This window comes from Propithecus coquereli, unplaced genomic scaffold, assembly GCF_000956105.1.
Source record: "Propithecus coquereli isolate 6110/MARCELLA unplaced genomic scaffold, Pcoq_1.0 Scaffold388, whole genome shotgun sequence".
Classification (NCBI taxonomy): Eukaryota; Metazoa; Chordata; class Mammalia; order Primates; family Indriidae; genus Propithecus; species Propithecus coquereli.
The window spans coordinates 1109879-1132956 of record NW_012149596.1 but is presented as its reverse complement, the minus strand read 5'-3'; the positions used below and the strand labels follow the sequence as shown (position 1 = coordinate 1132956).

General features: G+C 51.0%; 2 protein-coding genes across 3 annotated transcripts in view; one reads left to right on the top strand and one right to left on the bottom strand.

The window, feature by feature from the left end:
* The window catches only part of SYN1 (synapsin I), a 43372-nt gene extending 33876 nt beyond the window's left edge, over positions 1-9496 (top strand). The window contains exons 6-13 of one of the 2 annotated variants that reach the window (XM_012652330.1): positions 3684-3746; positions 4510-4652; positions 4744-4818; positions 4916-5018; positions 6207-6353; positions 6684-6771; positions 6868-7447; positions 8424-9496. In XM_012652330.1, coding sequence (XP_012507784.1) covers positions 3684-3746; positions 4510-4652; positions 4744-4818; positions 4916-5018; positions 6207-6353; positions 6684-6771; positions 6868-7447; positions 8424-8451 — 1227 coding nt within the window. In that variant the 3' untranslated portion in view covers positions 8452-9496. Of the gene's footprint in view, positions 1-3683; positions 3747-4509; positions 4653-4743; positions 4819-4915; positions 5019-6206; positions 6354-6683; positions 6772-6867; positions 7448-8385 lie in introns of both variants that reach the window. The other variant, XM_012652329.1, reaches the window with a different exon arrangement.
* ARAF (A-Raf proto-oncogene, serine/threonine kinase) lies at positions 9488-21158 on the bottom strand. The gene is made up of 16 exons (XM_012652331.1): positions 21092-21158; positions 18671-18825; positions 18405-18508; positions 16844-16946; positions 16601-16755; positions 16390-16488; positions 14920-15061; positions 14790-14817; positions 14561-14706; positions 14260-14462; positions 12326-12502; positions 12188-12234; positions 11539-11657; positions 11207-11338; positions 10305-10439; positions 9488-10068 (listed from the first exon to the last, which is right to left on the bottom strand). The coding sequence occupies exons 2-16, from the start codon at positions 18764-18766 to the stop codon at positions 9934-9936; spliced, it is 1821 nt and encodes a 606-aa protein (XP_012507785.1). The 5' UTR covers positions 18767-18825; positions 21092-21158; the 3' UTR covers positions 9488-9933.
* Between the last annotated feature and the right edge of the window lie 1920 nt (positions 21159-23078).

Sequence of the window (23078 nt, the reverse complement as noted above, 5' to 3'; positions counted from 1 at the left end):
TGAGGCCAGAGCCTGGGTCTCAACTCTTCCCAAAACACACAGGCAAATAGCCAGCACTTATATAGCACTGAGTGTGTACCAGGCACTCAACATAATTTATCTTATTTAAAGCTCACGACAAGCATCTGTGGTGGGTACCGGTATTATTCCCATTTTACAGACGAGGAAATGTGAGGCATAGAGGGATGGAAGACTTTCCCAGGATCACAGGGCATGGCTGGGATTCAAGCCTCGGCTAAGTGGTCGCGAGATTCTAACCCAGGCATGGCACAGCGCTAGCAAGGCGGGAATGGTGTAGGTGAATTAACGAGCATTGGGAGGGGGGTGAATGGTGGTGAAAGAAGCAAGTGAGTCAGTAGAAAACCGGTCCGCACCCCATCCTGCCCTGCCCCTTCCCCACCACTGTCCCACGCCCCTGGTGGGGGGTGGGGTGAGGCAATCCCTGCTCACCAGTTTCCTGGTGATGCTGGAATCTTCCCTGGGTTCCTGATTAACATCCTTGGTTAATTCGGGGGAGGATAGACCAGTAATAATGATGATGATAGTGATGATGGCAGCCACTTATTGAGCACTTACTGTGTACTATATGCTGAAGTCTTTGTATAAATTGTCTCATTCACTCTCCTGTTATCTCTTTTCTAATTAACGGGTTGATTAACTCAGGGAAGTTAGCTCATTAAAAACGGCAACACAACGGAAACTACCACCAGCACTTACAGCATATCAGGCACTGTTCTAAAGGCTTTGTATATGCGCATTACCTTGTGGCGCATTAATGCTAGTTAGGGAAGGGATGCTAGTTAGGGAAGGGATGCTAGTTAAGGAAGGGATGCTAGTTAGGGAAGGGATGCTAGTTAAGGAAGGGACGCTAGTTAGGGAAGGGATGCTAGTTAAGGAAGGGATGCTAGTTAGGGAAGGGATGCTAGTTAGGGAAGGGATGCTAGTTAAGGAAGGGATGAGTTAAGGAAGGGATGCTAGTTAAGGAAGGGATGCTAGTTAAGGAAGGGATGCTAGTTAAGGAAGGGATGCTAGTTAGGGAAGGGATGCTAGTTAAGGAAGGGATGCTAGTTAGGAAAGGGATGCTAGTTAGGGAAGGGATGCTAGTTAAGGAAGGGATGATAAAGCAATAGTAATAGTAGTACCCAGCGCTCTTAGAGGGTTGAGGCTTACTGTGTGCCAGATATTGTGCTAAGTGTTTTTCCAGAAAGAACTAAGCGATTCCTCACAACATCCCTGTGAGTTAGACACAGCTCATATTCTCGTTAAACAGATGAGGAAACTGAGACAAAAAGGGGTCGAGTGACCTGCCCAGGAATGAGAATGAAGAAATGACTCTGTTGGAGGGACCAAAAAAGGAGGAAGGGAAGTAAACCAAAAAATGTGAAGCAGCAAATTGTGAAAGTGAGGGAGTGAGAGTGAACGAGACAGGGGGCTGAGTAACGCGGGCCAGGGAGAAGTGAGGGCAGGGAAAGTCCTGCCTCAGCCCCTCGCTGACCCTGGCTCTTACGCCAGCTCTCTAACTCTGAAACCTGAGTCAGCACAGAGTTTTGCCGACTGTTTACGTGTGAGGAGTTGTGTGTATCTGGGTTATTGTGCAGATTTAAAACAGGCAGTGGGGGGGCATGGAAGGACGCCCGGGTGTGTGACCACCTGGGAGCCAGATGGGTGGGGGGCCGCGGAGGCCAGCTGGCATGTGCAGAGCAGACACCTGACGACCCCCACAACATACCAGGTGCTTGGGCCTGATTGTGCCCTTTGTACAGACCCAGAAACTGAGACCCAGAGAGGGCTCAAGTGACCTGCCTGGGGTCCCACATGGCCTTAGGAAGAGGAGAGGCCAGATTGAAACCTAAGGCTTTCCAGGGGATCCCGGAGTCAGAGTCCAAAGCTCCATGCAGGCACACGTGTGCGGGCACACACTTACATGCATGCACAGCGCTGTGTTCAGGCTCAGGTCCAAAAGAAACAAGGGCAGTTGATGAAAAGAGGGACCTAGAAACCTCAGGGGGTGTGGGGAGGTATGCGTGCGTATGCACAGCTCTCTGGTGTGTTGTATGTCCATTCCTGAGAGGCAGGTGTGTGCCTGTGTCTTGTGTGTTGCTCCTGGACTTTCGTATCTGTCTCAGTCAAGTGGGTCTAGGTTGCATCAGTGACCGTGAATGCCTTGTTCCCTTCTGTGCTGTGTGCGTGCCTGAGGGGCACTGCACAGGCCCGTCTTGGCATTGTTTCCCTGGCACGCTGCCCAGAGGACCCCCCCAGCTCCTCGTCCCATCGTTATGCCTCTCAGCCCCCATTATAATGACGCCAGTCATTTGGGAAATGAGGAGGGGGGGGCGGTGCAAAAGGAGGACAAGGCCTGAAGGTCAATCGGTCACCCTGAGTCTGCGGGCTTCCTGTGTCTGTCGGGAACCGGGAACCACCACCGCCCCGGCAGCCCCTCCGGGAATGCCATCTCTCTACCTTGTCAGCGGGAGGGAGGGCCAGAGGCGCCCTGCACATGCAGATGTGCTATGGTGGGGCTGGGGTCGTCCAACCCCGTTCCCCCTACCCCGCCCAGGGTCAGGGGAGATTTGATATATCCTTATCCTCCTCCCCCTCCCTCTCCTCCTCCTCCTCCTCCTGAGTGTGTGTGTGGGGGGCAGTGCCCAGCAGTGTTCTCTGCACACTTAGGAGAGCTGTGTCTCTGGCTGTGTTGTGTGTGTCTCTCTGTGTTGTATATATGGCAAGGCATGTTGTGTGAGTGTGTTTAGATACACTCTTTGTGTGCCCTGGAGTGTGGTGTGGGTCTGTTATGGCTCTCAGGGGTGATGTGGATACTTGAAAGTGCACACCTCTGTATGTCATGTAGGTCCTTCTGTTTGTTGTGCATGTGCCTAGGAGTGTCGCATGTGTGCTTGTGTTGAGTAAGGGTCCAGCCGTGTGTGCCTGTAGAGCTGTGCGTGCCTCGGTATTGCACCGGTAATCCTTTGTGCTATGTACAGCCCCTGACTGTTGTGTGGGTCTGGGCGAGAGGAGGGAGCCTGTGTCAATCATATGTCTAAGTGTTGAGTGTGTGCTGGCCAGGAGTGCTGGCTGCTGTCCCCTGCTATGAGCAGCTGGCTGGCTGAATGCCTGCGAGGGTCTCTGTGCAGCCCCAAAGCTAGGTGTGCTTTGAGCCTGTGTTGGTTGTCAGTCTCAACGTAATGGGCATCTCTGGGGTTAGTGGCGTAGATCTGAGTTCCGAGGGTTCCTGTGTCCCTAATTGTTTATTTGTGCGGATGGGGCTGACATGCGAGGCTTGGCTGAGGGGTCCAGTTGCTACACGCTCACCACCACACCCCCATACACATACACACTCACCTCGTTATCATCCATTCACTGTAAAAACAAATTTTCTCTTTTCCGGAAAACTCCCCCACCCTCAACCCATGCCTCTGCCCAGGAAAGCAGGGGCGGAAAGTCTGGGACTCAGATGGGGGTGGGGGGGTGCAGGGAGGAACAGGCAGGCAGGGCTCTGGGTTCGATTCTGGGCTCAGAGGCGCTGTGTGACCCCTAGTTGCTGTCTGCCTATCTCTGACCCACCTCTTCTGGGAAATGGTTTGTAATGTCGCTTCCACTGGATGGGGTCCCCTCAGCATCACTCCTGGCCCTGGAGGTCAGTCCTCTTGCCCTAACCATGCCTCTTCTGCCTTTGCCCGCACCAGCTCAGCAGCACAACGTACCCTGTGGTTGTGAAGATGGGGCACGCACACTCCGGGATGGGCAAGGTGAGTCTGTGGCCGGGCTGTGTGCATGCACGTTTGTACAGTGCATTGCTCCTGGCACTGCGAGTATGTAGGTAGATGTGTATTCACGTGACACACACCAGTAATTCTGTATAATTGTGTGTCCTGGGGTGTTTTTATCTGTTTGGATTTTTGTTTTCTCACATTCGGCTGAGTTTGTCAGGCCATTTTTCTATTGTGCATTCAGGCAATTCTGTGTGTCCTGTTATTTTGCTAGTGTATCCAACACTGGGTTTGTGTGTACACGTATGCCTGTGTGTTGAACACACACAATATGACCTTTTATATTCCAGGGTCTTGGGGTCCTGTATGCTTTCCATCCATCTGATTTTGTCTCTGTGTGTACATAGAAAGCAGACTTGTAATTTGTTTGAAAGTGTCTAAGTTTCTGTGTGTTTGCATATTATGTGTACAACTGATTTTGTGTTTGGGTACCCATATTGTATACTGTATACACAGTTTTTTCACAGCTTTATTGAGATATAATTCACACACCATACAACTTGCCCATTTAAGTGGAGTGGTTTTTAGTATGCTCAGAGTTGTACGCACCCAACTTTACGTCCTTGTGTACATATACAAAACAGGAGACCCACAATCATACATGCTTGAGTGCCTTGGCATGTCCACTTAAGTTTTGTGTACTCACTTCACCTGTGTGTCATGTATACGTGCCCTCAGGCACCCCTGATCCCCACTGCTGCCCCATCCAACCAGGCCCTGATCCCCACCCCCACCCCCACAGGTCAAGGTGGACAACCAGCATGACTTCCAGGACATTGCAAGTGTTGTGGCACTGACCAAGACCTATGCCACTGCCGAGCCCTTCATTGATGCCAAATATGATGTGCGTGTCCAGAAGATTGGGCAGAACTACAAGGCCTACATGTGAGTGGAGAGACCAAGGCCCAGGGAGGGGTCCCCTGTCCTGCCCCGTGCAGCCAAGGCCCCACTGAGCCTCTGCTCCCTTGTCCCCCAGGAGGACGTCAGTGTCAGGGAACTGGAAGACCAACACTGGCTCTGCAATGCTTGAGCAGATCGCCATGTCTGACAGGTGGGTGGCCCGCACTCAGGTGGGGGAGGGAAGGGAGGCGGGAGCCTGGCTACCCGGGCAAAGCACTGACAGGCTTCCCTGCCCGTCTTCTTGGCAGGTACAAGCTGTGGGTGGATACGTGCTCAGAGATTTTTGGGGGACTGGATATCTGCGCAGTAGAAGCACTACATGGCAAGGATGGAAGGGATCACATCATTGAGGTGGGAGCACCCGGGGATCAGTGGGACACAGAGGGAGGAAAGGGTGCGAGGCAGCAACACTGCAAACCGTGAAGCGCTCCGTGACTCAGAAGGTCCTCAGCAAACGGCCATGTGCTTAGTAAACTGTAAAGTACCTTGTGAACGTTACAAGGGGACATCTATGGCAAATGGCAAAACACTTGGTAAACTCTAAACTGCTCTGTGATCTTGGACCACCTTGGTGAATATCAAAACGCTTGTTAGACTATAAAGCGCTCTGTGAATGGAGACATCTTGGCGAATGGCAAAGCGCTTAGTAATCTTTAAAGTATTCTGTAAACTGGGCCAATAGCAAAGCACTTTGTAAAGGACAAAGCGCCTAGCAAAGTATAAAGTAGGGATCAGCAAATATTTTCTGTAAAGGACCAAATGATACATATATTAGGTTTTGTGAGCCATACAGCCTCTGTTGCACTACTCAACTCTGCAAAAGCAGCCATAGACAATATGTAAAAAAATTTAACTGTGGCTGTGTTCCGATAAAACTCATTTTATGGACACTGAAATTTCAATTTCAGATCGTTTTCACATGTCATGAAATCTTTTGATTTTTTTCAACTGTTACGAAATAAAAACCGCATCCTCAGCTCATGGGTCATACAAAAACAGGTGGTGGTTGGCCGGGTGCGGTGGCTCATGCCTGTAATCCTAGCACTCTGGGAAGCCAAGGTGGGAGGATTGCTTGAGGTCAGGGCTTCGAGAGCAGCCTGAGCAAGAGTGAGACCCCGTCTCTACTAAAAACAGAAAAATTAGCTGGGCATCATAGTGCATGCATGTAGTCCCAGCTACTCGGGAAGCTGAGGCAGGAGGATTGCTTGAGCCTGTGAGTTTGAGGTTGCTGTGAGCTAGGCTGACGCCACGGCACTCTAGCCCAGGTAACAGAGCAAGACTCTGTCTCAAAAAAACACAAACAAACAAACAAAAGAAAAACAGAAAACAGGCGGTGGGCTGGATTTGGCCTGTGGGCCTTAATTTGCTGACCTCTGCTCTGAAGCACCTTCTAACCTGTAAGGTATCTTGGAAAAGACAAACCTTCCTCATGGTGCACAATCAGTTCCTCTCATAAACTGGAGCTCGCTTCCACATTGTTACTGTCCCCCCACACGCATGTCCTGCCTCTCCCCTCACTGATCCCTCTCCCTCCCCCAGGTGGTGGGCTCCTCTATGCCACTAATCGGTGACCACCAGGACGAAGACAAGCAGCTCATCGTAGAGCTTGTGGTCAACAAGATGGCTCAGGCCCTGCCTCGGCAGCGACAGCGGGATGCCTCCCCTGGCAGGGGCTCCCACAGCCAGGTCAGGCCCCTTGGTCATGCCATGCCATGGAGCAGATAACCAGTAGGCTGCTAGCATCGCCCTATGCACATGAAGCTGTGACTTATGCACATGCCGCTGAGATTGCCAGCTGTTTAGAAACTTGATAAACAGCTGCTGCCCAGACTTCCCTGAGTGCCTCCCTATCCCTCCCCTGGGAGCAAGTCCCCCACCCCACAACCCGACATCCCCTCTGCTCTGCCACAAATGGGGCACACCCAGCACACAGGGAACCTGTGTCATTATGACTGGCTGATGCTCCACTGGCTGGTAACTATTTTTAACCTCTCCTGCTCGATTCCTCTGCCGCAGACTCCGTCCCCAGGGGCCCTGCCCTTGGGCCGCCAGACCTCCCAGCAGCCCTCGGGGCCCCCGGCTCAGCAACGACCCCCGCCGCAGGGTAAGTGAGGGGCCGGCTTTCTCCGGGCCACTTGGCCCGCCACCTCTCACTTGCTCACTCTCATGTGCGCTCTCTCCCTCTTTCTTTGTCCCCCAGGCGGCCCTCCACAGCCGGGCCCAGGCCCCCAGCGCCAGGGACCCCCATTGCAGCAGCGCCCGCCCCCGCAGGGCCAGCAGCACCTTTCAGGCCTTGGACCTCCAGCTGGCAGCCCGCTGCCTCAGCGCCTACCAAGTCCCACATCAACACCCCAGCAGCCCGCGTCCCAGGCCCAGGGTCAAGGCCGCCAATCCCGGCCGGTGGCGGGAGGCCCCGGGGCGCCTCCAGCAGCCCGCCCGCCCACCTCCGTGTCTCCCCAGCGCCAGGCGGGCCCCCCACAAGCTACCCGCCAGACATCTGTCTCCGGTCCGGTTCCGCCAAAGGCCTCTGGGGCCCCACCGGGTGGGCAGCAGCGCCAGGGCCCACCCCAGAAACCCCCTGGCCCCGCTGGCCCCACACGCCAGGCCAGCCAGGCGGGTCCCATGCCCCGCACTGGGCCACCCACCACGCAGCAGCCTCGGCCCAGCGGTCCGGGCCCCGCCGGACGTCCTGCCAAGCCACAGCTGGCCCAGAAACCCAGCCAGGACGTGCCGCCACCCGCCACCGCTGCTGCCGGGGGACCCCCGCACCCCCAGCTCAAGTAAGAGGATCCCTACAGCAGCCCTTGAGTTGCTGCTCACAGAGCAGGCCCCTGCCCAGTAGGGCGGCCCTAGCTCCCGTGCTCCTCAAATCTAGGTCCTATCCGGCTCCCAAGAACTCTGCGGCCTGAGCCAAGCCGCTCCCCCAAGCTTTCACTCCGCCCCTCCAGCCCGAGCGTTTGGTGCCAGAATCCCAGAGAGACTTCGCTTTGGGTTTGGGTTCCTCCCCACGGGCCCTGGGAAAGTCTCCTCCTCCTCTCGACCCACCCCAGGCACCTCGCTGACCCACCTTCGGTACCTCCCAGCCCATTCCCGAACTCCTGTCATTTCACTCCTCCCGGTCCGTCCTCATACTTTCCCCAACAGCCCGGGCTCTTTCCCGGTCCATCCCCAGATCCTTCTGGCCCGTTGCAGTCTCCCCCTAAATCATCCACCATTCTCTCTCCCCGCCTCTTTTGGTCCATTCCAACCCCCGCCCCCAGCTCAAAAGTCCTCCCTGCCCCACCCAGCCGCTCCCACTTAGATTGATTTGCCCCCACCAGCCTGTCCTTGGTCCAGGCCCCTCCCCCACCCTCCTAGACTCCTCACCCTTAGACTGGAAACCTCCCTGCTCCTCTTCCCCTTTGTATCAAACTAGAAAGAGAACATTCTGCCTAGGACTCTTCCCATTAATCCCACACTCCACTTTGGATCTAAATTCACCCAGCCTGTCCCAGATCCCACCTCCCTGGCCCAGGGCTCCACCCACTCTGACTCCTCCCAGCCTTGAGAACCTGTCAGGGTCCCGGCCCATGGTGGCGGGTGGGAAGGTCACAGGCACAGCCCCAGGATCAGAGGGGCAGGGCTGGGGCCGGGCCTGGGGGTAACATTGTGTTTCTCTCCCCTTCCTCCCCTTCCTCTTCCCCCCTTCCTCCCATGCCTCCACCTTGTCTCTCTCTAGCAAATCCCAGTCTCTGACCAATGCCTTCAACCTTCCAGAGCCAGCCCCGCCCAGGCCCAGCCTTAGCCAGGACGAGGTGAAAGCTGAGACCATCCGCAGCCTGAGGAAGTCTTTCGCCAGCCTCTTCTCCGACTGACACCCCACCCTGAGAACCCCCAAATCCCTGGGCAACCCCTCTCTGGGCCCTGAATCCACTTCTCACTTTTGGAATCTCCAGATCCCTTGAGAACCCCTCTACTGGTTCTCTAAGATCCCACTTCTCATTCCTCAAGACCCCCAAGTCCCTTGAGAAACCTCATTCCTGGTCCTAAATCCAATTCTCACATTTGGAATCCTCAAGTCCTTTTAGAACCCCACTCCTGGTCACCTCGAGATCTACTTCTCAGTTTTAGAACCTCCAAATTCCTGAAGACCTCTGCTCCTGGTCCCCTCAGAGGGTACTTTCCTTCCTGGAAGCGCCCAAATACCAGGAAACCCATTTGTGGCCACTAATACCACTGAATCCCCTCCTGGAACCCTGAAGTTCCTGGAAAACCCTGTTCCTGAATCTCTCCAGCACACCTTGGTCCCCATCAAAATTTTCCAAATCCTCAAGAAAATCCTACCTTTGAGCCCCTTCCCATGGATCTCCCACTCTCTGGAGATCCACATCTCAAATGCCACCCGCCGCCCAGCCCCACAAATATTTCCCTTTGCCCGCTCCCCTCAAGCCCATTCAATACCTTGGGAGCTCTTCCCACTTCCAGGACCCCTCGGTTCCCCCAGGGACCCCCTCCCCAGTTTCCTGCCTCTGACAGCTGTCTTTAAATATGCAAACTCCAAACATCCTCCCAGAATCCTTTGCACATGGAAGGCCAGTGGTCTCCCACTTCCCCACCTTTTGCCGTGATGTCTGTGTCTGTGACTGACGTGGCCTCCTCTTGTGCCGTGCTTGGCATATGTGGTCCTCGTTCCTCGTGCCGCCTGTGGTGATGCGTGCAGTGATGCTGTTTGTGTGGTCCACACCTTCCCCCCGACCTCCACTCCTTGCCTGGACTCACCCCCACCCCTCAGCGGCTCTGAACCCCAAGAGAAGAGTCGGGAAACAAAATAAACAAGCAAAGGCCCAGCAGAATTCTGTGCTTCTTGGTGAAGAGGGGAGTCCTTGAATGGCGGGGGAAAACACAATGGGGACCCCCAAATCCACATGGGGTGCTGGGAACCCCAAAATCCAGTGGAAGGCACATCAGGCACAAATTCCAGAGAGGTTCTGAGTGGAATCCCTGCCACAAATCCCAGCCATTGGAGATGGAGGAGCTCCCAACATTTAGAAGTATCTCCAAACCCAAGAGGAAACCAAATTATGGAGGAGGCAGGAGTCTCTGTCTTTGGGGGTCTCCCAATTCCAGAGAAACTGAAAAAGCACATGGGGACCCCCTCATCTCCCAGGGTGGGGGATGCGGGATCCTGAGGCAGTATCAGGGCAGAGACGGAACATTGATTGGTTGGTGGGCAAGGCTCCTTGGCGTGGCGGGCTGAGATTGGCTCCCCGGTGGCTGGGGGTGGGGCCTAAGGCACAAGGCGGGCTGCGCTGAGTAGGCAGGCAGGCAACTCATCGGCCTGGGTGCGGTGCAAGGAGGGTTCAGAGGCACTCCGCTCAATCTTGGGGAGTGACCGTTGCAGCAGCTCAATTGTGGCCAGTATCTGGGGGCAGATGGGAGTGAGGAGGGGTGTCCTGAGCCACATGGGCATCCCAACATCCCCAGACCCCAGCCTAATGGAGAAACACACACACACACACACACACACACACACACACACACACACACACTACACCTTTGAGCTCTGAACACAGTTCACATTCACAGCTGCCACCATCTCAGTCTTCCTCCATCTCAGAGTCCCCCACCCAAGGTATCCGGCCCTTCTACACAGCCCACCTGGGGGAAGAGGGGTCGCTCCTCCCGCTGGAACTTGAGACAGTCAGACAGCAGGCGCCGCATGGCCTTGGGGCAGTTGCTGGAGATTTTGCTGAGGTCCGGGGACAGATAGCCACGGCCCACCATAAAGATAATCTGTCCCAGGAGGAAGGGGGTGATTTGGGGTCCAGGGCTGGGAGGCCCAGGGAATTTACAGTCTTGAGTCACTTAGAAGGCTCACTTTTGAGGAACTGGGGTACTCTGGGTATTGGGGCTCAGAGGATTCTGGGTCTCTGAGGACTTGGGAGGGTTCTCTGCTTACAGAACAGATGGACTTAAGTTTGGGGTTATTAAGGATTGTAGGTGTCTGGGGCCCAGAGGATTATGGGTCCATAGGTTTCTAGGGGGCTTAGGGGCCTGGAAAGTACTGAGTCTCAGGGAAACATGGAGTTCCAGGTCTGGGGGGAGCTTGCATTTCTGTGGGGGTCTGGGATCTAGAGGTCCATAGGTCCATGGACTGTAGGACTGTGAATGTTCAGGGCCCAAAGACTTGGTATCTAGAGAATGCAGAGTTTCTAAGGGTCTGGGAAGTTCTGGGCCTTCAACTGGGAGAACTGTTGAGAGTCTGCGGCCTAGAGTATTATGGGTACCAGGGCCATGAAGACTGCTGGATACTCAAGGCCTGCATGATTATGGGTATCTGTGAATATTCTGGAAGCACAAAGGGATTCTGTTTCTGGGAGAAATGGGATTCTGGGATTTGGGGGATTTTGAGTACCCAGAGCAGAGGACTGTAGGTGTCTGGGGGTCAAGAGGACTTCTGGGTATTTGCAGGCCTAGGGGCATTCAGGGGATTCTAGACTTTGTGAAGGCCTGAGGGGATCCCTCAGGCTGGGGAACCGTGGGTAAGGTGTGTGGCTCACCTGGTCACGGCTGCCAATGTGGCTGTAAGGCAGTGAGCCGGTCATGAGCTCGTAGAGCACAACCCCGTAGGCATAGACGTCCGACTGGAAGCTGTAGGGGTTTGGGTCCTGCATACGGATCACCTCAGCAGCCTATGATAAGCCAGACCGAGCATGGGGAGCACAGGGGTCAGCAGTTGGCTGGCCCATAGTCCCAGATCCCTCTGGCCACACTGGGCACAACTTGGAGCCACCCACACCTGGCACAGGCATCCTTGTCCCTACCCAGCCCCACATGTCTAATCCAGGAGCCCATGTCGTCAGTGGCCTCTGTTCAGCTTGGCCCAACTCACCATCCATAGCACAGAACCTGAGGGCTGTTCCAAGGGCTGGGCCCCACTCCACCGCGTCTTCACCGTGGCCAGGCCGAAGTCACCGATCTTCACTGTGAGCCCCTCGTGTAAGAAGATGTCCGCCAAGGTCAAGGACCACTATAGGGACTCCTAATAGCCACGCCTCTCACCTTGACTGAGAGGTTCCCATTAATGCCCCCACACCAGTCACGCCTCTCACCCTGACCAGGAGCCCCTCAATGTCATGCAAACTCTCCACAACCTTGACTTGAGTGGGGAGCTCCAACTAATGCCCTCCACACTTGGCCCCACTGTGACTCCTGACCAGGAAGCCCCTCTGATGGCACCCAAACTCACCATGCTTCTGACGCTGATCAGGAACCCCCATAATGCCACTCCACAACTGCCATACCTCAGACTCTGACCAGAGTCCCCAAGAATAGTACCTGAACCAGCCACACCTCTGACTCCTAACCAAGAGACCCCCATTAAAGCCCCCCACCAGTCATAACTCTGCCACCTGGCAAGGAGCCATGTGACACATATCCCTCCTTCTTCATCCCCAGAACCCCCCACAAGCGCCACCTCTCTAAGCCCTCACCCTGTTTGATGCTCCCACCCCAATCCCAGCCCAGGGACACGCAGATACTGTTAGACTTGAGATCTCGGTGGATGATGTTCTTGGCATGGAGGTAGCTGTGGGGTGGAGGCAGTGGCGAATTGGCTGGGGGCTACCTCATCTCCCCCACCCTCTTACCCCTCCCGCTCCCCAGGACGGGAGGCTCACTCCATGCCCTGGGCAGTCTGCCGAGCCACGTCGATGAGCTGGACCATGTCGAAGCGTGTGTCGGCCACGTGCAGGTGGTGGTAGAGGCTGGAGCCCTCACACCACTGTGTGATGATGGCAAATCCCGGCCGGGTCATGAAGCCCATAAACAGCAAGATGTTGACATGTCGTGTCTTCCTGCAGGCAGAAAGGGCAGTGTCAGGGTGGGAAGGAAAACTTACTGAGCTTCAGGAATGGCGCTGTGCACTGCCTTCTGCCATTCATTTTCACCCTGTCTTTGGGGGCACTCAGGACCAGATCGTTGCCAGATTCCATGAATTTATGAGATATGTTTGATGGGCTATGATTCTCTGCTGAGGGCTTATGTATGGAGCTTCCTCATCTGAATCTCCCAACAAAAGCAAAAGAGATTGCCGCCTCCACCCTCTCTGCCTACCAGTAGCACCTCTAATCATTAACACCATCCCCACCTCTGACTCTGAACATTGCCCGGGCCTGTGACCGTTTTACAGATGAGAAAGTAGAATGTCAACCTGCTTCATTCATGTATCAACATAATATTGATAAATGCAGGGTAAAAATATTGGTGGCATGTGAAGATTATAGCTAGTTAATCACCACAAGAAACTTAGCAGTAGATAGCTTGGAGTCTGGACTCATGTTATATCCTGTGTTCAAATCCAGACTACACCAGTTACTCACTGTGCAACCTTTCATAGGACATTTAGCCTCTCTGGGCCTCATGTTCCTCAACTGCAAAATTGTGATAATTACATTAGCTATGTTGTAGGGATGTCAGAAGGAGTGAGTAAATAATCTGTAAAGTGCTGAGAACAGTGCTGAACACAGAAAGTGCTCAGAAAATTTGCTGATATTGCCCCTGGGTACCTGGGTCTATCTTATGGAAACTCTGTCATGTAGGAATCGTTTTCCCCTAGTTTATGAGAAAACCTTCATTCCTTATGGAAGTATTAACCACAGGTATAATGGTAACACAAATGCAAATAACATCAACGATGCTCTGCAATTGTGCTCATGTCAGAGAGGATAACAGAGCACATGAGGACTTTTAATAGTGGTTAGAATATGTTTAAAATACTAACATGGTGGAAAAATAATGCACTCAAATCATTGCCATTTCACAGAGAGAAATTAGGAATCAAAGTTTTCTTACTGTGACATCCATTATGAGGATAAATATTAAAGCTCAAGTAACAGTGATGACATCGACTCTGATAATTGTGCCCAGTTAACAGAGGGCAAAAGCCCAAGCCGACATCCTCAGGAGTGGTAGAAGCTGTACCTATGTAGTATGTAGGGATAGAGTACTGCGTTACACGGTAACTACAGTCCCAAAAAGGGAACACCTGGGCTTCTCAGCGTGAATTAATATACTATTAATTACATAATTATAGCAGTTATAATAATTAAGCAATGATTACATTATGGTGATGATTATAATGATATTGTTCTTTAAATTAAGGCATTATTATAATTAATGAATAACAAGAATGCAACACAATAAACATAACATTAACGATGTAGTATACAAGCAGAAGAGAAGGAAGGACACAAGGCGACGAGGTCCACTAACATTATGCTCTTCATGCAAGTGCACGTAAGAACGTGAATGACAGCCTACCCCAGCCCCATTCACAGCACGCAAATGAGAAGACTCACAATTTGGAGGCAGAGCCATTAATTAATATCGATATTAACCCAAAACAAACAATAGCATCATCAGAGGTCCTCTAAACACACCCATTTCCTAGAGGGGAAAGCAACATTCTTGAGAGACAAACAACTTTGGATTATGGCTAACACCACAAACGCAGGTGACATTCAAGAAGCGCTCTCAGCATGGCCTATTCCCAGAGAGGCACCAAAGCCCTGCCTGCCACCACCCTCCCATCCAGGCACACGTGCGACCTCACCTGAGCACCTGCATCTCGTTCTTGAAGGCCTGGGCCTGCTCAGCTGTGGGTTGGGCCACCTTAAGCACCTTCACGGCCACATCGCCATGCCACCGCCCGCGAAACACAGTGCCAAACGAGCCCGTCCCGATCCTCTTCAGCAGCTGCACCTCACTGGGTGGCACCTCCCAGTAATAGCCTGAGTCCCGGTACCCCAGGTTCTTCTGTGGGCCAGACGGGTGGCATCTGAGGGGCCTGCCCACATCCCTCAGCCCACATCACTCAGCTGTGGTGCCCCCCAAAGGTTCCCCCTTGAGCGTACCACTTTCTTCTTTTCGTCAGCTAAGGACTTCCGTTCCCGCTGCTCTGATGGCGACTTGGAATGTGGGGACTTCCTCCCCGAGGACACACTGGCTGGGCTGGGGCTCCCCCGGGGGGCTCCATCGCCGCCACCTTTACTACCAGCAGCTGTGGTTGTGGAGAGGACGTGAGTGAAGGCAAGTGGGGGCGCAGGGTTGGCTGGGGACAGGGTGTAGGCATGGGGGGCTCACCATCAGTGCTGAAACTCTGGGCAGTGAGCTAGAAGAAGAGGGACAGGAGTCAAAGAGAGGATGTGAAGGACAACAGGAATGCTCTCCCCTCTGCCCAGTGGTCCCCTTCATCGCCCCCCATGGCACCAACCTGGATGAGGTTGGAGTCCATGGGGGCTGTGGTGCTGACCATATGGACGTTGGGAGTGGATGTGGAGCGGATGCGCTGGAGGGGGGCGTTGGCTGGGGCAGGGAAGGGGAAATGCTTCGGGTCGCGGTGCTGTGTGCGGGGGCTGACGGGGGAAAGGCTGTGAAATCACTGTTGAATGAATCAGAGAACCAAGAAAGCCCCCCCAACCCAACCTCCGGCCATAAGCGGGCATTTAGCTCACACAGAGCGAATGTCCACTGGTAGTAGTTATTCATTACTTTAAGAAACATTTATTGAGTGCCTGCTGTGTGCCACATACCATTCCAGATGGTAGAGATAAAACTGTGGACAAAACAACAGTTCATGCTCTTGTAGGGCTGATATTCCAGTAGAGGGTGAGAGGAAAAAAAAAGAAATATATAATATGCCTGATGGTGATTGGTGCGATAAAGAAAAATAATAAGGTAAAATAAGGAGACAGAAAGTATCCTGAGGGTGTTAGGAAGGGCTTTTCTAAGGAAGTGACATTGGAGCAAAGGCCTAAAGGAGGGACAGCAAGTCACACAGATAGTGGGGAAAGAGCAATATGTAGTGTTTTATAATTATATATTATAAATACATGTACTATTCAAATACATTGTTATATAATATGCATGATCTATATTAAAATGGCAATGTTTTAAAATATATGTATTATCATGTTCTATGTTATACATACATGTTATACATGATATGTTATACATATTATAGTGTTACAAAAATATTTCTTAATGTGCCTTTCACCATCCTGAAATGAAATTCAGAGGTAATTAATCCACGTACACCCATAATTAAAAATAATAACACCCTAACCTTACCTTTTTATATATTATATAAATATGTATGTTCTATATTATATAAGAATACTATTAATGTAACACATGATACATAAATATACAACATAAATATGCGCATTATAAAATATACAATATATATTAGAGCAATAATATATTTTAATATAGATATATTATGTTATAATATTTAGCATAAAAGAAATAAAAGAGAAGCAATTTATTATAAAATAATATGCATTTCAAAATGGAAAGGCTTGAGTATGGTTATACTGGAAGAATTAACAAAGTAGTTAGATACTTTTACATACATATATATTTATAATTTATAAGATGAATTGATTATTTACTCTGTACCAGATCCTATTCTAAGCACTCGACATGTCTTAACTCATTTAATCCCTACCAGAACCCTATGTGGTAGAAAGTGTTATTATCCTCTCTTTACAGATGAGAAAACTGAGGCCCAGAGAGATTAGGTGACTTGCCCAAGGTCCCACAGCTCCATGCCCTTACTCACACTGGTAGGTGCTCAATAAATGTTTGTCAAATAAATAAATGAATAAAGTATGGCTTGTGGTCTATAGGGGCCACCAGATCTTTTTCTATCCCAGTAGCCCTTTGGGTAAGTCATCCCTACCTGGGACCCTGGGGGGTTAGCGGCTCATTCAGGGGGCGGTTCGAGGGAGCCTCATGCTGTCTGGACCCTCCGGACAAATCCTGGACACTGTGGTAGAACCTTGAGGACATTAAGGGTATAAAGCAAGGGGACATGGGTCAGCTGTCTATAAGGGACTAATAGCTGGGCCTCTGTCTTCCTCCTCCCCCCACCCACCCCAGGCTGAGCTCACTGTCGGCGGTTGGTACTCATGTCCACACAGACTGTGGGGACCTTGGAGGAACAATGCTGGTGGAACTTGTAGCCACAGGTTTGGCAGCGGAAGCCATTGAACAGAAACTTAAGGCAGAAGTCACAGAACGCCAGGCTGAAGAAGGTCTTCCGTACCTGCTGCCACAGAGCAGGGAAGGTTGAGGCCTGGTCAAAGACCCTCCCCTCACACACAGTGTGCCCCCACTGTCCACCCTGCACTCACAAAATTGTGCATGGTCAGTGGGACGTCTTCAAGGACCTCGACAATGAGTTCCTCACCATCCAGGGGGGCAATGGCCGTGTCCCAGGCAGTGACTGTTTTTCGCCTGCAGAGGGCATGGAAGGGAATGAGTAGAAGGATGGACAGAGGCCAGGAAGAGACAGGGAGCCCCCAAAAGTCCCTCCAAGCCTGCCATCCATGGAGTAATATTTGTCATGTTTAATTCTCATCACAGCAACTCTAGGAATTAATCGCTCTCCTTGCCCCTATTTTACATATGGGAAAACAGGCTCAGAGGGGTTAAGTGACTTGCCCAAGGCCATGAGGGTAATGAGTGGCAGGACAGTGTGAAGAGGCCATGCTCTTAACCACATGGTGAGAAGGAAACCAAGCCAAACAACTAAATCTTAGAAGTGATAAGTGAGCTGCTGAAAAGGGCTGATGAGGCACTGAAACAACAAATAAAACGCAATGTGTGAATTGAAGAAAAATTAAGGAACCCTAGAACAGAGGAATAAATGGAAGGGCAGCAAGGCCCAACTCAGCAGACAGAGAATGGGGACTCTGAGGAAGGAGAGAGGTGACGAATTAATCAAATAGTGAAAGAACAAAATAGATGAACTCTAGAAGGAAGTGATGGAGCAGGGTGAGGACTTGGGGGCCAAAGAAAAAATGAGTTGTTGACCTTATAGGCCAAGAAACTAATGAAGTGACAGACCAAAAGATGGATGCACTCAGATTAACTAAACTACAAAAATCCTCCCTTATCTGTGCTTTCACTTTCCACAGTTTCAGTTACCCATGGTCAACCATGGTCTGAAAATATTAAATGGAAAATCCCAGAAATAAACAATTCATAAGTTTTAAATCGCACACCATTCTGAGCAGCATGATGAAATCTTGTGCTGTCCCACCCGGGATGTGTATCAGCCCTTTGTCCAGCAGATCCACGCTATCTACACAGCCCGCTGTTAGTCACTTGGGAGCTGTCTCGGTTATCAGACGACTGTCTCAGTATTGCAGTGCTTGTGGTCAAGTCATCCTTATTTTACTAAATAATGGCCACAAAGTGCAAGAGTAGTGATGGTGGCAATTCAGATATACCAAAGAGAAGCCATATAAAGTGATTGCCGTAAGTGAAAACATGAAAGTTCTTGACTTAAGGAAAGAAAAAAAATCGTATGCTGAGGTTGCTGAGATCTACGATGAGGATGTATCTTCTATCCTTGAAATTGTGAAGAAGGGAAAAGAAATTCATGTTGATTTTGCTGCCACACCTCAAAGTGCAAAAGTTACGGTCACAAGGCGTGATAAGTACTTAGTTAAGAAGGAAAAGTCATTACATTTGTGTGTGAAAGACATGAACAGAAATGTGTTCCGAATGACAGCAACAGAGTTTGGTACTATCCGCGGTTTCAGGCATCCACTGGGAATCTCGGAGCATACCACAGATAAGAAGAGGACTAGAGACCAAGGGAAGACGAATGGAAGACTTCATGATGACCCTGAGGAGGGGATGGGAGGTAGGGCACTCAGTGGGTACACATGGGGCTGCCACACTCACCCCTTGATGAGTCGGTAGACCACGCAGCAATCTTGATTGAGACCCCGCACCTTGAGGGCCTTGTCTAGAGAGTCATAGACACTCATGCCATCCCGGACAGTCACCTGTGTGTGTGCAGATGTAAAGGTTCTCAGTGCCCAACAGAGGCCCCAGCTGACACTCCCATCCCTCTGCAAAGGCCTTCCCCCAGCCTTGTCACCCTTCTACTCCCAGAATTACTACTTGGTCCATCCACAATCCCTGACAGTTTTGCTCATAGGACTCACCACCGTGCGTTGCTTGTTGGGCAGGTACACTTTGACGGTGCCCACTGCCCGGGATGGCTCAGCCCCATTGGCAGGGGGGCCCCTTGGCGGCTCCATGGAGCCTAAGACTTTGTCAAGATGGGCTGAGGTGGGGTTGGGCAGGTGCCATGGGGCTCCTAGGAGAAGGCAGACAGAGGAAGAATTCAGAGATCCAATAATGACAGTCTAGAAGCAAAGTGGCAGGGGACAAAATAAAATTCAATCTCCAGCCATCCGTGAGTGAACAGATAAAGAAAATGTGGTACACATACACAACGGAATATTTTTCAGCCATAAAAAAGAATGAAATCCTGTTATTTGCAACAACGTGGATGGAACTGGAGGACATTATGTTAAGTGAAGCAAGCCAGTCACAAACAGACAAATATCACACGTTCTCATGCATACGTGGGAGCTAAAAAAAAAAAAAAATTGCAGCCAGGCGCAGTGGCTCACGCCTGTAATCCTAGCACTCTGGGAGGCCGAGGAGGGAGGATCGTTTGAGGTCAGGAGTTTGAGCAACAGCGAGACCCTGTCTCTACTAAAAATAGAAAGAAAATTATCTGGACAACTGAAAATATATAGAAACAATTAGCCGGGCATGGTGGCGCATGCCTGTAGTCCCAGCTACTCGGGAGGCTGAGGCAGGAGGATCGCTTGAGCCCAGGAGTTTGAGGTTGCTGTGAGCTAGGCTGATGCCACGGCACTCTAGCCTGGGCAACAGAGTGAGACTCTGTCTCAAAAAAAAAAAAATTGCACTCATGGAAATAGAGTAGAATGATGGTTACCAGAAGCTGGAAAGGATAGCAGGGAGGGGGGATGATGAGATGGTTAATGGGTACAAAAATATAGTTAGATAGAAGGAATAAGATCTAGTGTTCAGTAGCACAATAGGGGGACTATAGTGAACAATAATTTATTGTATATTTCAAAATAACTTAAAGAGTGGAAATGGAATGTTCCTAACATAAAGAAATGATAAATGTTTGAGGTGATGGATATCCAATTATCCTGATTTTATCATTACACATTGTATGTTTGTATCACATGTGCCCCATGAATATGTAAAACTATTGTGTATCCTTAATAATTAAAAATTCTAAAAAATTCTATCTCTAGGCTCCCATCGGCCCCCACAGCCTAATTTCCATGCAACAGCCCAAGAGATATTCACACCTGAGATCCACCCAGTCCCTCCTCTGCTCAGACCTTCCTGTTGCTTGTCTCACCACTGGGTGCCCAGCTCTCCGATTCACTGCACAGGGTGGGGATGGGGGACACAGTGGGAGGCAGCACACATTGTCCTGGAGGGTACAGGTGCACACAAGACTCTGCTGGGGCCCCATGGGGAAGTCAGCACACAGTGCACTGAGGTGTCAGGTACATAAGGGGCAAGAATGGAATGTCCTGGCTTTTTAATGGAGAAGGGGGGTAGTTACAAAACACTGTGGTGAGCAAGGAGTCACAGACAGGGTGGTGAGAAACAGAGGATAATCACATATAGCCCTTAGTTTGGGGAAAATGGAGGATGCACCAAACATGTTCTTAAAGGGCACTATGGGCATCCCTAAACCTTGGGGTGTAATGTTGATGGCGGACCACAGACACTGTGTTAGGTGGCTAATGGAAGTTACAAGACTGTGATGAGGGACTCATAGGGGGTCAGCAGACACTATGCTGAAGGGAAATGCAATAGGGGTCACTAGGGAGTATAATGGGGAGAAGGGCAGATCATGGGGGTCACCAGACCTTCAGCCAAACGGAGGAGGTAAGGGTGGATCACTAGACATTGTCATGGGGAAAGGAAAAGGAAGGTAATGGTGTTGAGGTGAGAAAAACAGAGGTAAAGAGGAGACTCCAAAATTCTCCCTGACAACCAGTGAGGGGTCACAGACGTATTACTGGTGTAAACTGAATGAGGGCTCACGGAAGGGGGTTGGGGAGGGCTGAGGAGGAGTAACGGGGGAATCCTCAGACATTCCCCTAGCGGGTCAGACATTGATCTATAATAAGGAAACCAGAGAGAGAGCCGCGTCTGCATGCGCTCCCGGAGTTGATAAGGAAGGGTCACCAAACACCTTAAGGGGGTTAAGACGGAATCCCGGGCACCACACACCCCTGCCCGAGCCTCATACGGCAGGGTCCCGCCTACCAAAGGGCTCGCGGCTCTGCGCAGCCGCGCTGCCGCTCGCGGCGGGCGAAACCATCACCCGCAGCCTATTCCTGCCCACCCCACCCCCGCTGTCGACGATGGTCTCGCCCCGGGTCAAACCACTCCTCCGGTTCCGGGCGGGAGGCGCCGGAGCCTAGGCGCAGCCATCCTGGAGCTGAGCTTCGGTTCGGGCTCCCTGCCCGTGCCCAGCGGCCGCTCCAGAAACCGAGCTCTACCAAGCCCGCCCTCACCTGTCACGCCGCTACAGCCACCGCCGCCTCCATCTTGGGCCTGTCTTCTTGTTTCCCCACAGGGTCCGCCTCCACTGCCCCTCGGACTTTCACCGTTGGCTTTGTGGGACCCAGCCCTCCATCCTTATTGGATGAAAGTCACGCCTGTCAAGGCAAGCCCGGCGGAATGTGGGTCCTGTTCCGGATTAGGAGGGGCTGCCTGAAACGTCAGGATCTGAGGCAAGTTCGCACGTCCGGACTCGCGCAGGCGCAGTCGGGGCGAGACCTGCGTGCCAAGGGCTTTAACTCCAATCGTGCCGTGGAGGAATAAAGCAGGACTTTTTTTGGTCATTTGGGGCTGATCTTAGAAGTTTAGGCATCTGGGTGGGGAATCCTTAACTACCCTTTTTGGGCCAAGCACCCTTTTAGGGTTTTCATGTCTCAGTTTTACCATCTTTGAAATGGGTTGGAATCAGACCAAATGATCTGCAGTGTTTACCATCTCTAGGAGACTGCAGTCACAGTTTTTGGTGACAGCGGCTTTCTGATGTGGCAAGGCTGGGGCTCTGGCCCTAGAAGGGATGGCCTGTTGTTCTGGGACGGTTCCTTTAGGAACGGGGTTGATGAGGGTTTTGAAAGACTAGTCTAGGTGGCCAGGTGAAGAGGGAAGTGTGGACCTGGAATGGAGCAGAGTGCCGGTCAACGTGTCAAGGTATTGTAACCGCGAATTTTTTAAAATCGAATTTTCCCTGCTGTCAAAAAGGAAACTTTCTCCTTTCCTTTTTCTTAGAGCATTTCCTTTAGAAAACTTGTCATTGCAATTTTTTCTCTGTCCCTTTGAGATATGTGTAATTTTGTTTTTCTTAGAGATAGTGTCTCACTCTCGCCCAGGCTGGAGTGCAATGGCACGAACATAGCTCACTACAGCCTGGAACTCCTGGGCTCACCGCAGCCTGGAACTTTTGGGCTCAAGCGAGCCTCCTGCCACTACAGGCACGCGCCGCCACATCCGGCTGATTTTTTTTTTTATTATCATTATTTTTTATAGAGACAGATCTCGCTATGTTTTGTTGCCATGTTGCCCAGGCTGGTTTCAAACTCCTGATCTCAAGGGATCCTCCCGCCTCCCAAAGTGCTAGAATTACAGGCGTGGGCCACCAAACCTGGCAGTAAATCTTTTTAAAAGCCAAATAGGTCTCTTGCCAGTTTTACAACCCCGGACCCTTTGGGTTTTTTGTTTGTTTTGTTTTGTTTTTCTTAAGAACCTTGGAGCCATTTCTTTGAAATGTAAACATCAATGAAAACAGAACCCCTGTCTCCTGTCTCCATGGGAATTTGGTCTAGGTACCTGGTTCTGAGTTGTTACCCGCTTGTCATAGAGATATGAGTTTTAGTTTTCCTTTGGATAAAGGTAATTAACTAACACACATGGTCACCCCAATTACCAGGTGAATTTGGGATGAACTATGTGTACCAAATGGTGCTGTCACGTTGTCTTACTCGAGCACAAGTTTATTTTGAGAATATGTATGTAATGCGTTGTATCTGCCTGCTATATATAAAAGGATTAGATTTCTTTCTGACTTCAAAATTTCTTTAGTGGATTGCTTGTGATGCACATCCCAGTCTGATTGGATGCTTATTCAGTAATAAAACTTTTTCATTCTTTTCTGCTTTGTGGAGAGAATTCACTGGGTTGGCATGAGATTTTTCTTTTCAGTTATTTCCCCAACACTATGAATGGCCTGTTGTGTTTGAAGTGACCACATTCTCCTGTTTGGAAATTCAGCATCCCTCTGCAATGAAATGGGAACGATCAGAGGAAGGTCACTAGGTGAGGGGGCCTCAAAATGCTTCAAGCATTTATTGAATGCTTTCTCTGCCTATGAGAAGAGAGACAAAAGTTCTGCTTACTGCGCTCTCATATAACCTCCATTTCCCATCTCCCCGATTCTATTTGGATCTTCACCATTCAATGGCTAAAATTAAAAAGACTGACAATACCGTG